Genomic DNA, 14,660 nt, shown 5'->3' with positions numbered 1-14,660 from the left:
GAACCCTCACATTTTGAAGTTCTGCGTTTTTTTAAAAATTTCAGACTGATGAAAAAATTCACTTGTCGACCCGTCCGACAGCATCCAACACGTACGGCTCAAGCAAGTCCGAATCACAGAGTAATTACGATGAGCTATTGCCCATTGTTAGTGTGACTCGAAGCCAGTCCCCACAGCTGTCACAAACCTACACACCACTGTTACCACCCCATCAGCCTCCCCCTCCCTACAGTTTCAACCCGATGACACTCCCAATGCTTTACTCACAGCAGGAACAATGCACTCAATCAGACCGCGCACCCTCTCCGCGCCCAATGATGCCTGGTCCCCAAATGCTTTATTCACAGCAGGAACAACGCACTCAATCAGACCGCGCACCCTCTCCGCGCCCAATGATGCCTGGTCCCCAAATGCTTTATTCACAGCAGGAACAACGCACTGAATCAGACCGCGCACCCTCTCCGCGCCCAATGATGCCTGGTTCTCCAATGCTTTATTCACAGCAGGAACAACGCACTCAATCAGACCGCGCACCCTCTCCGCGCCCAATGATGCCTGGTCCCCAAATGCTTTATTCACAGCAGGAACAACGCACTGAATCAGACCGCGCACCCTCTCCGCGCCCAATGATGCCTGGTCCCCAAATGCTTTATTCACAGCAGGAACAACGCACTGAATCAGACCGCGCACCCTCTCCGCGCCCAATGATGCCTGGTCCCCAAATGCTTTATTCACAGCAGGAACAACGCACTCAATCAGACCGCGCACCCTCTCCGCGCCCAATGATGCCTGGTTCTCCAATGCTTTATTCACAGCAGGAACAACGCACTCAATCAGACCGCGCACCCTCTCCGCGCCCAATGATGCCTGGTTCTCCAATGCTTTATTCACAGCAGGAACAACGCACTCAATCAGACCGCGCACCCTCTCGCCGAGCAGGGTTTAACCCCATGACTCAGCTTGAGAAACCTGTCACTTCCCTGCACCCGCTCATGTACCCTGTGCATGAGCATCAATCTTCTCCCAGTGGCACCTTGGAGCGCTCGTCCCCTCACCACCCAGGCGTATATGGTCAGAGCCCGTCGACCTACCCCAGAGCCTGCTACTCAACAGATCCATTTACCAGAATCAATCCCCATGAGAACGTTCATGAAGCAGAGGATGGTTCGCTGGGCGGAAGACAGAAGGCGAGCTTCACACCCGATCCTGGATCGCACTACATCAATACAGGTGAAGATGTGCGATGTGTTACCTTGACTGTAATGTGGAGCTCAAATGTAAAATAAGGTATCGACTTTCCCCCTTCCCCCTTTATCCTTATCCCCCACCGGCCCAGTGGTTCAGTGGGTAAATGCAGTGTGGCTCTGATCGGGAAGGTGGCAAATTCCATCCCCACCCGGCGCTAAGTTAGTTGATCTCAGATCGGACAGAGTTACCAATTATTCAGGGCGAGGGTCACTGTGCAACTGCACAGAGTTCCTGTTCAAGGTGAGGGTCACTGTGCAACTATGAAAAGTCACTGTATATTCAGCAAGTTAAAGATTATTCATTGTTTAACTGTAGATTTACCTGTTTAATTGCAGCCCTAGACACTAATTTGCACTGGGATATAATAGATAGCTTCCAATTGCCCAAGTACTTTATTCAAGGTGAGGGTCACTCACTGTAACTGTACAGAGTCACTGTTTATTCAGGGTGAGGATCACTCACTGTGTAACTGTACAGAGTGACTGTTTATTCAGGGTGAGGATCACTCACTGTGTAACTGTACAGAGTGACTGTTTATTCAGGGTGAGGATCGCTCACTGTGTAACTGTACAGAGTGAATGTTTATTCAGGGTGAGGATCACTCACTGTGTAACTGTACAGAGTCACTGTTTATTCAGGGTGAGGGTCACTCACTGTGTAACTGTACAGAGTCACTGTTTATTCAGGGTGAGGATCACTCACTGTGTAACTGTACAGAGTCACTGTTTATTCAGGGTGAGGATCACTCACTGTGTAACTGTACAGAGACACTGTTTATTCAGGGTGAGGATCACTCACTGTGTAACTGTACAGAGTCACTGTTTATTCAGGGTGAGGGTCACTCACTGTGTAACTGTACAGAGTCACTGTTTATTCAGGGTGAGGATCACTCACTGTGTAACTGTACAGAGTCACTGTTTATTCAGGGTGAGGATCACTCACTGTGTAACTGTACAGAGACACTGTTTATTCAGGGTGAGGATCACTCACTGTGTAACTGTACAGAGTGACTGTTTATTCAGGGTGAGGATCACTCACTGTGTAACTGTACAGAGTCACTGTTTATTCAGGGTGAGGATCACTCACTGTGTAACTGTACAGAGACACTGTTTATTCAGGGTGAGGATCACTCACTGTGTAACTGTACAGAGTGACTGTTTATTCAGGGCGAGGGTCACTCACTGTGTAACTGTACAGAGTGACTGTTTATTCAGGGTGAGGATCACTCACTGTGTAACTGTACAGAGTGACTGTTTATTCAGGGTGAGGATCACTCACTGTGTAACTGTACAGAGTGACTGTTTATTCAGGGTGAGGATCACTCACTGTGTAACTGTACAGAATGACTGTTTATTCAGGGTGAGGATCACTCACCGTGTAACTGCACTGTCGTTGTCAGCACTCTGTACATTCCCACTGATGCCAATCCTCGACAGTTCACTGAATCTGGAGAAATGATTGTGGGTTAAATATACTCATTCGTTTCTCACAGGGGACTCTTTGAAAAAAAAGAAAGCGCCTGGTGTGTGGGCCGAGGCTGATTTGGACATAGCATACGAGAAGAAACCTTCGCAGACCCCCAGCTACGAAAAAAGTAGGTCTTGTTTCTGGGAAACAATTTAACTAATTGACTTTAATTTGGATTTGATAACTTCAAAATCCTCGAATGGTGCAGCATAGAATGAAGCCATTCGGTCTGTCGTACCATGCTGGCTCTTTGAAAGAGTTTAATTAGTCAATTTCAGTATCAATTGTTACAGTACAGGAGGAGGCCATTTAAGCCCACCGTGTCTGCACTGGCTCTCTGAAAGAGCGATTTACCTTGTGCCCCTCGTCTGCCTTCTCCCCACAACCCTGTTATCCAATTCCCTTTTGAAAGCTTCAATTGAATGTGCTTCCATCACGCTCTCAGGCAGTGCATTCCAAATTTTAACTACTCACTGTGTGAAAAAGGTTTCCCTCATGTTGCCCTTGCTTCCTTTGCCCTCTCAGCCTTGATCCCTCCATCAATGGGAACAGTTTCTCTCTATCTACTCTGTCCAGACCCCTCATGATTTTGAACAGCTCAATCAAATCTCTTCTCAGCCTTCTCCAAGGAAAACAGTCCCAGTTTCTCCATTCTAGCCATGTAACTGAAATCCCTCATCCCTGGAACCATTCTCATGAATCATTTCTGCACCCTCTCTAACGCCTTCACATCTTTCCTAAAGAACTGGACACAATACTCCAGTTGAGGCTGAACCAGTGTTCTGTACAAGTTGAACATAACTTCCTTGCTTTTGTACTCTGTGCCCCTATGAATTTTATTTTATTTATTTAGAGATACAGGCCCTTCAGCCCACCGAGTCTGTACCAACCATCAACCACCCATTTATACTAATCCTACATTAATCCCATTACCCTCTCACATCCCCACCTTCCCCTACCACCTACCTATACTAGGGGCAATTGACAATGGCCAATTTACATACCAACCTGCAAGTCTTTGGCTGTGGGAGGAAACTGGAGCACCCGGTGAAAACCCACGCGGTCACAGGGAGAACTTGCAAACTCCACACAGGCAGTACCCAGAACCGAACCCGGGTCGCTGGAGCTGTGAGGCTGCGGTGCTAACCACTGCGCCACTGTGCCGCCCATTAATGAAGCCTAGGATGCTGTATACTTTATTAACCGTGCTCTCAATCTGTCCTGCCACCTACAATTCATGCACATACACACCCAGGTCCCTCTGCTCCCGCATCCCCTTTAGAATAGCGGAACTACTGTGCTGTTTCTCCATAACTCTGTAAAATTTTCCCTTTCAAGTATTTGTCCAGTTCTCTTTTTGAAAATTACTATTGAATCTGTTTCCAACTTCCAGGCAGCGCACTTCAAATCACACCTCACTGCATTAAAAAAAAAATTCTTCTCAGCTCCTACCTGGCTTTTTTACCACTTGTGTTAAATCTGTGTCCTCTGGTTAACAACTCTCCTGCCACTGAAAACAGTTTCTCCTTATTCCTACCCCTCATAATTTTGAACGTCTCTGTTAAATCTTCCCATCTCCTTTTGTACTTGAAGGAGAGCAAGCCCAGATTTTCTGGTCATCCCTGGTGCCTTAGCTAAGAAACAGACTTGCACACAAGTCTATTTGGGGCGGCGCAGTGGTTAGCACCGCAGCCTCACAGCTCCAGCGACCCGGGTTCAATTCTGGGTACTGCCTGTGCGGAGTTTGCAAGTTCTCCCTGTGTCTGCGTGGGTTTCCTCCGGGTGCTCCGGTTTCCTCCCACAGCCAAAGACTTGCAGGTTGATAGGTAAATTGGCCATTGTAAATTACCCCTAGTGTAGGTAGGTGGTAGGAGAATTGTGGGGGTGGGGTAGGGAATATGGGATTAATGTAGGATTAGTATAAATGGGTGGTTGTTGGTCGGCACAGACTCGGTGGGCAGAAGGGCCTGTTTCAGTGCTGTATCACTCTATGACAAATAGCGGAGAAATGTATCGTGGGAAAATGCATCTCCTGGATGTGATGCTAGAGGACTCGAACCAGGAAATTAGAGCTGTAGGTGCCACACTGAACTTAGCCAGAGGCATTTCTGTTCCCGTGATCCCTGAGTGGAAAATAAGAATGTGCACGTGTGTGTCTGGGGATGATGTCGGGAAGCATGTGGTTAGGATCTGGAATGCACTGAGAGCAAGGTAGAGGCAGATTCAATCAAGGCCTTCAAAAGAGATTTGGATAATTATCTGAAGAGAGAGAATTTGCAGGGCTACGGGGAAAAGGGAGTGGGAGTTGCTCTTGCAGAGAGCTGGCACAGGCACAACAGGCCGAATGGCCTCCTTCTGTGCTGTAACTATTCTGAGTCTCCCCCCACAAAAAGCTATTGAGGCTTGGGGTTAATTAAAATCATCAAACCTGAGATTGATTGATTATTGTTGGGTAGGGGTTAAAAAGGATCCAAGGCAGGTTAAGGTACAGATCAGCCATAACAGTGGCGCAGTGGTTAGCACCGCAGCCTCACAGCTCCAGGGACCCGGGTTCGATTCCGGGTACTGCCTGTGTGGAGTTTGCAAGTTCTCCCTGTGTCTGCGTGAGTTTTATCCGGGTGCTCCGGTTTCCTCCCACAAGCCAAAAAAAAAGACTTGCAGGTTGATAGGTAAATTGGCCATTATAAATTGTCACCAATATAGGTAGGTGGCAGGGAAATATAGGGACAGGTGGGGATGTTTGGTAGGAATATGGGATTAGTGTAGGATTAGTATAAATGGGTGGTTGATGTTCGGCACAGACTCGGTGGGCCGAAGGGCCTGTTTCAGTGCTGTATCTCTAATCTAAAAAAACTGAATTGAGTGGCAGCACAGGCTCGAGGGGCTGAATGGCCTCTTCCTGTTCCCCTCTCATTGGCTTTCCCACATCCTACCACTTCACACAGCAAAAGCATCCAGTGTTCACTGACCACAATTCATTGGCCGCAAGTTGCCAAGCAAGCCGAGAGGCAAAGGTCTGATGGTGTCCAGCTGCATCCCTGTACCAAGCTGCTGAAGGAAGTTGGGAACACAAGGCCTTAGCCTCTGGGTACAAGCCTGCTGAGGGAGGCCGATGGCTGGAGGCCCTTCTGAACTACTGGTCAGGGTCTCTGATGCTGGAGTGCCGAGGGAGCCGGCGCAGAGTAAATCTAATTGTATCTGTGTGTTACTTCAGACCAAGAACTGAACTGGAACGCAGCCAAGCGAGGAGGCAGCTGGAGGCAAACGGACCTTGATTTAGCCGTTTTACCAAACAAGGTAAGCCGTGGTGAGAATCTAAAGCGACTGGAAAACACTGACTGTTGTGGCGTTGGGTAATTAGATGCTTCAGCTGCTCAAGCCCATCCTGCATTCAGTTGGATCGTGGCTGATCTGTACGGCAACTCAATTTACCCACCTTTGATCCACACCGCTCAATAATACCATTGCCCAACAAACATCTATCAATATCAGGCTTGAAAATTTAATTGACTCAACTTCAAAGAGTTCCAGATTTCCACAGCCCACGATGTGGAAAAGTCCTTCTTGATTTCACTCATAAATGCTTTAATTTTAATATTATGCCATCTAGTTCGGTATTTTACCCCCACCAGAGGACATAATTTCTCTGTATCTCCCCTATCGAATCCCTTAATCATTGTAAACGCCTCAATTGGATCACCCTTCAACCTTTCAAACTAGGTTGCATAAACTTGGTTTGTATTCCTTTGCCTCTTAGCTTAACCCTTTTCCCAATGGCTATTAATCTGGTGAATCTGCCCTCTTGAGTGCCAATATATCCTTCCTGAGATGCAGTGCCCAGAACTGAATGCTGTAGTTTGTTTTTATTCCTTCATGGGATGTGGGCGTCGCTGGCCAGGCCAGCATTTATTGTCCATCACTAATTGCCCTTGAGAAGGTGGTGGTGGTGAGCTGCCTTCTTGAACCGCTGCAGTCCATTTGGGGTAGGTACACCCACAATGCTGTTAGGAAGGGAGTTCCAGGATTTTGACCTATTGACAGTGAAGGAACGGCGATATAGTCCCAAGTCAGGATGGTGTGTGACTTGGAGGGGAACTTGCAGGTGGTGGTGTTCCCATGCACCTGCTGCCCTTGCCCTTGTAGGTGCTGTTGAAGGAGCCTTGGCGAATGCAGCAGTGCATCTTGTAGATGGTACACACTGCTGCCACTGTGCGTCGGTGGTGGAGGGAGTGAATGTTTGTAGATGGCGTGCCGATCAAGCGGGCTGCTTTGTCCTGGATGGTGTTGAGCTTCTTGAGTGTTGTTGGAGCTGCATCCATCCAGGCAAGTGGAGAGTATTCCATCACACTCCTGACTTGTGCCTTGTAGATGGTGGACAGGCTTTGGGGAGTCAGGAGGTGAGTTACTCTCCACAAAATTCCCAACTTTTGACCTGCTCTTGTGGCCACAGTGTTTATATTGGCTGGGGTCCAGTTCAGTTTCTGGTCAACGGTAACCCCCTGGAATGTTGATAGTGGGGGATTCAGTGAATGTAATGCCATTGAATGTCAAGGGAAGATGGTTACATCCTCTCTTGTTGGAGATGGTCATTGCCTGGCACTTGTGTGGCACGAATATTACTTGGCACTTATCAGCCCACGCCTGGATGTTGTCCGGATCTTGCTGCATGTGGACACGGACTGCTTCAGTATCCGAGGAGTCACGAATAGTGCTCAACATTGCGCAATCGTCAGCGAACATCCCCAAGTGGGAACTGACCACGGTTCTACAACTGTGGCATCTCTTCCTTACTTTTGAGTTCCAACTGTAGTGGGATAGATAAATAACATTCCAATTATAATGTTCCAATTATCACAGTGCATTCCACCTTGTAACAAACCACTGACACCTACAATTAGATCCAAACCTCTTCAGTGACACCTGAGGGTTGGGTGTGCTGCTTTGCGTCTGCTGCACATTTTGGCACCTTGGATAAAAGACTACGCTTGTCAGATTTTTCTTGTGCACGAGCATCAGGGAACAAAGGAAAGCAGGTGAGGAAAGATCCCCACCTGAGGGTGGAGCACTGAATCTGCTGAAAGGAATTGTAGAATTGTACTGCAGTGAAGGGGGTCCTTCAGCCCATCTGTCCATGCCGGCTCTTTGAAGGAGCTATCCAGTTAGTCCCGCTTCTCCTGCTCTTTCTCCCATAGTCCTGCACGTTTCTTCCCCCTTCAAGCATTTATCCAATTCCCTTTTGAAAGTCACTGATTTGCTTCCACCGTCCTTTCAGGCAGTGAGTTCCAGATCATTAACAACTCACTGAGTTCTCATCTGTCCCCGCCGCGCCGCACCGCCCCGCCTGACTTTTCTTTTTGCCAATTATTTCCAATCTGCGTCAGAGCTGCCAGAAATTCGGCAGTTCCCACTGTCAGGAAATAGTCGCAGCCCCAAACAGCACAGAGAGAGAGAGAGAGAGAGAGGCTGCGATTTGCGTGCATGAGGCCCATCGTTTACTGAGCCACGGAGGAGAAAGGAAGTTCTATTTATATAGCACCTTTCACCCCACAGCACTTTACAGCCTTTGAAGTGTAGGCGCTGTTGTAATGTAGGAAAAGGGACAGCCAATTTGTGCACAGCAAGATCCCACAAACAACAATGTGATAGCGACTAGATCATCTTTTTTTATTGTTGGTTGAAGGATAAATATTGGCCGGGGTGCTAAGGATAACTCCTGAAAAATTCCCTCCCTGGCCTTCCTTACTCTCCCTTCTCTTGCACACTCCGCCACAGACACCTGCAGCAGCTTTGCCCCCTTCCCCTCCCCTTCCCACTTCTACCAGCTGCCACACTATACCATAACACTGTGAACAGCAGGACTGGTACCCAGCGGAGGGGCAGGGATCATAAACACTCACAGTCTAAACTTGAATAAGTTATCTTGTTAGTTCGATCCCCAGTCTGATCTGAGCAGAGGTCCCGGTGGGGACTCCCCCAACTCTCCTGCAGCCTCTCCGTGAGTAACCGGTTGGCTTTAAAACTTGCTTCTAGGGCACCAGCCTGGATGCTGCTCACCATGTAGGAAATAATTGCAGGATCACCTCTTTCCAATCTCATTGACACCAAGCTTGGAAAGAGTAAAAGATAAATAAACACGTTACAGACGCCAAGCTTTAGTTTTGAAAGCCTGATTATTGGGGGAATGGATTGATGAAGGTGATGAAGAGTTCCACTTTTTTTGAGGAGCTGAGAGAGTGGAGGTTAACGTCAACAGATGAGGGTGCAGAGAAAAGACAGCACTTAGCATTCCCGTAATTTAAAACAAGCTGGTCACTCGCTGAGAGTACCTGGTGTATTATAACAAAAATGAATTATAGAGGGCCCTCATTGTTGGAACCAAAGTGGATGGAACTGTGACAAGTACTTGAACCATTCCGAAGGCCAGAAATATAAGGTAGTCACTAAAAAATCCAATCGGGAATGCAGGAGAAACTTGTCTACGTAGAGGGTGCTGAGAATGTGGAACCCTCTACCACAGGGAGCAGTTGAAGTGAATATCATAGATATATTTAAGGGGGAGCTGGATGAACACAATGAGGCAAGAAAGAATAGAAGGAGAGGCTGATGGGGTGAGTTGAAGAGGAGTGGGAGGGGGCTCGTGTGGAGTATAAACACCAGTTTGGAAGAGTTGGGTCCAATTGCCTGTTTCTGCTCTGACGTAGGAACAATGTTGTGTTGCAGGAGCAGAGGCAACTGCTGTAGTACGGCAATGAGAGAAGAAGTGATGCACGAGGAGAGAGTGAATTAATTTTGTCTGTCTTTCTCTAGGCTGCAGGAGGGCACAGCATTGCGTACGATTCGATTCAAATATACGGGACCCTCCCCAAGAGCATCGGCTTGCCCCCCAGGAGACACGAGGCCGCTCACCCGCAGCAGCAGAAGAAGAGATCCTCCATCCTCCCATCTCCGCAGGCCTCCTGGCCCAATCTGCCCAGTCCAATACTGGCCCGGTGCAGCATTCCTCCGGCCGGCCCGCGGGCCTCCCCCATCAAGGAGCGGAGGAACGTCCTGCCGCTCTCAGTGCTGATGAGACCCGCCATCATAAACAGCCGAAGAAGGCTGCCAGCCCACGCCAGGCTCCTGCCAATTCACCCTCCTGCCCCCACTGTGAGGAGATACCCACAGCCCCAACATGCTCAGGATGGTGAGGCTCATATTGCACGTGTGTCTGTCTGTCTGTCTGTCGTGGTCTGTGACGATCCATTGTTCACTGTCGCGCCTTTCATAACCTTGGGAGAAACAGCAGCCAGTCTGTGCACAGCAAGATCCCACAAGCAGCTGTGTGATAGTGACTGGATAATCTATTTTTGTGATGTTTGGCTGAAAGATAAATGTTGATCTGGACACAGGGGAGAACTCCCCTGCTCTTCTTCGGGATAGTGCCCTGGGATCTTGTACATCCACCTGAGGGGGGGGTGGGGTGCACAGGCGGGGCCTCTGTTCAACATCTCGTCTGAAAGCTGGCACCTCCAACAGTGCAGCACTCCCTCAGTACTGCACTGGGTGTGCCAGCCTGGATCTTGGGCTCCAATCTCTGGAGTAGGACCGTAACCCACAACCTTCTGACTCAGACGAGAGTTCTGCCCACTGAACTACATTTGTATAGGGTCATCCACATCCTCAGGGCATCCCAAAGAGCTTCTAAGCCACCAAAATACTTTTGAAGTGTAGTCACTGTTCGTACGTGGGCAAACACAGCCAATTTGTGCACATTGTGATCCTGCAAATGAGCTGAATCACCGGTTAACCTGTTTTTGGTGGGGTTGGTTGACAATGGAATATTGAACACCTGGTGAACTCCCTGTTCATCTGTGGGGAGTTTTAACCTGAACAGATAACCTCTTCGTGTCTCTACCTCTCTCTCCCTTTAAGGTGCGACTTAAAACCTGCCTCTTTGACCAGGCTTTTGTTCGTCGGTTCTGATATCTCCTTATGTGGCTCAGTGTCAAATTTTGTTTGTATAACACTCCTGTGAAGAGATTCAGGAGGTGTTACTCTGCTGAGGATGCCACCTACATGCAAGTTCCTGCGAATGTCTCAGCCAAAAGCCGGCACATCTGACAGTTGAGCACTCCCTCAGTACTGCACTGGGACTGTCAACCTGGATTGTGTGCTCAAGTCTGTGGAGTGGGTTTCGAACCCCCACAGCCTCCTGTCCAGTAGTTAAACTGACAGAGGAGATGGAGGATCCTGGGTCTCAATCTGTGCTGAGACAGCGCATCTCAGTGTAGACTTTACGAGAGAGTTCTATCTTTTTTTGAGCACAGCGCTGACATACTATTGGGAATTGGGGTGGGGTACAATCACCCAGGGTCCTACACATCCCTCTGTCCTGCAACCCCAGTTGGAAAGCGTGCGTGCGGGTGGATTTAATCAGCGATGCCCCTGTGGCTCAATAGCCTGCCAAGACTGGCTGTTCAGAACGTGTTCTGATGAAAAGTCAAAAACATAAAACCGCTTTAATGTAGTAAAATGACTTGAGGATCTTCCCAGGAGACAAGGTTTGACATCGAGCCACATAAGGAGACGTTGGGACAGGCGACCAAAAACTAGGCCAAAGAGGTCGGTTTTAAGAAGCGTCTTAAAGGAGGAGAGAGGCGGAGAGGTTTAGGGAGGGAATTCCAGAGCTTAGGGCCCCAGGCAGCTGAAGGCGCCGCCGCCAATGATGGAGTGATTAAAATGGGGGATGTTCAAGAGGCTGGAATTAGAGGAGCGCAGAGATCTCGGAGGGTTGTAGGTCTTGAGGAGGTTACAGAGATAGGGAGGAGGCAAAACCCTGCAGAAATTTAATAACAAGGGTGAGGATTTTGAAAGCGAGGTGTTGCTGGATGATGCGGGGGGAGGGGGGAGGGGGGCTAGTGTAGGTCAGCGAACCCAGGGGGTGATGGGTCAAAGGACTTGTGCAAGTTAGAAGAGGAGATGTAAATTGGGTTTGGGCTCCGTTAAGGTGTCGATTTGGTGGTTGAAGTGTGTTTTCTTTCCCTTTTTATTACAGTCGGCAGAAAGGTGCCCGATTTCCCACCTTCGCCTTCAGACGCCAAGCATTCCCCACTTCCGTTGGCGGAGACAGGTGAGGTGGAGCCCGAGATTGCCAGCATCCTTCAGCCCAGCGACGCCGCGGACCTCGAGAACCCCGAGAACGTCCCGCGGCCCCTCAGTCCCACACGGCTCCAGCCGGTCTCCCTGCCGGACACCGAAGCCATCCAGGACATGGAGGAGTTGCTGCGGATCAGAGCTGCCATCCCTCGTGCCCTGAAGAAGCGGACATCCATCGACCAGGCGCCGGAGCAGTACCCCCCCGTACAGAAACGCACCCGCATGTACCAGCAGCTGACCAAGCTCTTCACCCGCAGCAGTCAGAAGATGCAGCAGGAGCTGAGCGAGGGCCCTGCCCTCGTGCCCGCGTCACCTCAGATCTCACCCGCCTCAGACTCCGACCTCACTCCCACTCTTCCGACTCCATTTCTGGAATCTCCAACCTCCCCACCTACGTTGCCTGTAAGTTCAGCTGCAGTCGCGCTCTCCACCCAGCAGATCACCCACGCTGCATGTGATTAAAAACCTTGATGCTCCTGTCCTGCTGTGTCATCCCTAGAGAGTAAGGATGTGGCTGGGTGCGGTCATCCTGCTGAATGGCACAGTTTCGTCTGAAATGAGTTTACCCGGCCCAGCCCAGGTCCAATCTGGCACGCCCTTGATTCTGTGCAAAGTTAGCAAACTCTGGGAGACTATAGGATTTTAACATTGCTTTTGACAAGGTTCCACATGGCAGACTGGTTTTAAAAGAAATAAAATCCTATGGGATCCAGGGAAATGCAGCAAGGTGGATACAAAATTGACTCAGTGGCAGGAAACAAAGGGTAATTGTTGATGGCTGTTTTAGCGGCTGGAGGGCTGTTTCCAGTGGCGTTCCGCAGGGCTCAGTACTGGGTCCCCTGCTTTTTGCGGTGTAGATTAACAATTTGGACGTAAATGTAGGGGGCATGATCAAGAAAGTTTGTGGATGAGCCAGGATGCTGAAACACAGAACACTTTTATGCTTGATATTTAACCCTTTGTGTGCCGCCTACATGGTGCCCCAATGCAAGCGGAGAGCGTCTGTGCTAATGTGTCCTTTTCTCTGGACCTTTCCAGGTGAAACGTTCGATCCTGAAGCAAGATGGCTGGTCTGGGGCGAGCAAGAAAACGAGGGCACGTTTGAACCCACTGGTGGTTTTACTGGACGCTGCACTGCTTGGGGAGCTGGATGTTGTGAAGCAGGTGGTGTATGAGGTAAATTCACAGTCCATTGTTCTGGCACCTTAGGTTTTGATTCTAAGCCCCTAGCGAGGAAGTATTTTTAAGAGGAGGAAACAGTGATTATCCATGTATTAAAAAAGAATCTGGACACCAGGGCTGTGGGTCCAATAGCCCAACAGTAACCCCACCTGGCACTTGGAGTAACTGCAGCCTTTGGAGGAAGTTCCCGCCCAGCTGCAGTTCTCTCGAGTGCCAGGGAGGGTCACTGTGGAGCTGCTCAGTTCCCAATTAAGCCGTGTTGAACAGAGAGTTCGAACCAGAAAGATAGAAAATGTACGGCACAGAAAGAGGCCATTCAGCCCATTGTGTCTGTGCCGGCCTCAAAAGAGCCATCCTGCCTGATGCCACTTTCTAGCTCTTTTTCTGTAGCCCTCTAGGTTACAGCATCTCCAAGTCTTTTTTGAATGAGTTGAGGGTTTCTGCCTCCACCACCCTTTCAGGCAGTGACTTCCAGATCCTCCATCACCGCCTGGGTGAAAATATTTCTCCTGAACTCCCCTCTAATCCTCGGCAAATTATTTTAAATCTAGGCCCTCCCAGTTATTGTCCTCTCTGCTAAGGCAAATAGGTCCTTCCCATCCACTCTTTCCAGGCCCCTCATAATTTTATACACCTCAATTAAATCTCCCCTCAGCCTTCTCTGTTCCAAAAGCCCCAGCCTATCCAATCTTTCCTCAGAGATAAGATTCCTGGCAACGTCCTCGTAAACCTCCTCTGTCCCCTCCCTAGTGTGACCACAAACCAGCTCTCTCTTGAATTTGCCAACATTGTCCAGGTTCACAGTCTCCCTGAACCACCCTTTACACACATTCCCCACCCCATGTGTGAAATATACCATCAGGCATTTGATGCTAGACCTGTTAGGAAGCAGTTCTTCACACAAAGGGTATTGGAAATCTGGAACTCTCTTCCCTTCCCGCCCCCACCCCCCCAAAAAAAAAGCTGGGGATCAACTGAAAAATTTAAAAACTGATATTGATAGATTTTTGTTAAGGAACCATGGAGATGGAGTTAATGTCTGGATCAAAACGAATGGTGGAACAGGTTCAAGGAGCAGAGTGGCCAACTGGAGTATTGTGTCCAATTCTGGGCACTGCACTTCGGGAAGGATGTGAAGACTTTAGAGAGGGTGCAGAGAAAGATTTACGAGAATAGTTCCAGGATGAGGGACTTTAGTTACATGGATAGATTGGAGAAGCTGGGATTGTTCTCCTTCGAGAAGAGAAGGTTAAGAGGGGATTCGATCGAGCTGTTCAAAATCATGTGCAGACAAAGTAAATAGGGAGAAACTGTTCCCATTGGCGGCAGGGTCGAGAGCCAGAGGACATCGAATTAAGACGATTGGCGACATGAGGAAAAACCGTTTTTTCACGCAGCAAGTGATTAGGATCTGGAATGCACTGCCTGAGAGTGCGGTGGAGGCAGATTCAGTCGTGGCTTTCAAAAGGGAATTGGATAAGAACCTGAAGGGAAAAGAGAGTTGCAGGGCTACGGGGAAAGGGCAGGGGAGTGACCAACTAAATTGCTCTTGCCGAGAGCCAGCACGAACATAACAGGTTCAATGGTGCTCTAACTGTACATTGATGCTATGTACGAGGATACATAAT

The 14,660-nt window shown here is 49.0% G+C and overlaps 1 protein-coding gene across 3 annotated transcripts in view; it reads left to right on the top strand.

Annotated features, from left to right (window-relative positions):
* The window catches only part of ppp1r13l (protein phosphatase 1, regulatory subunit 13 like), a 62,349-nt gene that overhangs the window by 43,895 nt on the left and 3,794 nt on the right, over positions 1-14,660 (top strand). For 2 of the 3 annotated variants that reach the window (XM_068019262.1, XM_068019264.1), the window contains exons 4-9: positions 45-1,230; positions 2,741-2,842; positions 5,930-6,012; positions 9,523-9,898; positions 11,750-12,252; positions 12,889-13,026. In XM_068019262.1, coding sequence (XP_067875363.1) covers positions 45-1,230; positions 2,741-2,842; positions 5,930-6,012; positions 9,523-9,898; positions 11,750-12,252; positions 12,889-13,026 — 2,388 coding nt within the window. The remainder of the gene's footprint in view (positions 1-44; positions 1,231-2,740; positions 2,843-5,929; positions 6,013-9,522; positions 9,899-11,749; positions 12,253-12,888; positions 13,027-14,660) is intronic. The other variant, XM_068019263.1, reaches the window with a different exon arrangement.

Source organism: Heterodontus francisci, chromosome 40, assembly GCF_036365525.1.
Source record: "Heterodontus francisci isolate sHetFra1 chromosome 40, sHetFra1.hap1, whole genome shotgun sequence".
Lineage (NCBI taxonomy): Eukaryota > Metazoa > Chordata > Chondrichthyes > Heterodontiformes > Heterodontidae > Heterodontus > Heterodontus francisci.
The sequence above is the reverse complement of the archived record's forward strand: the minus strand, read 5'-3'. Positions and strand labels throughout refer to the sequence as shown.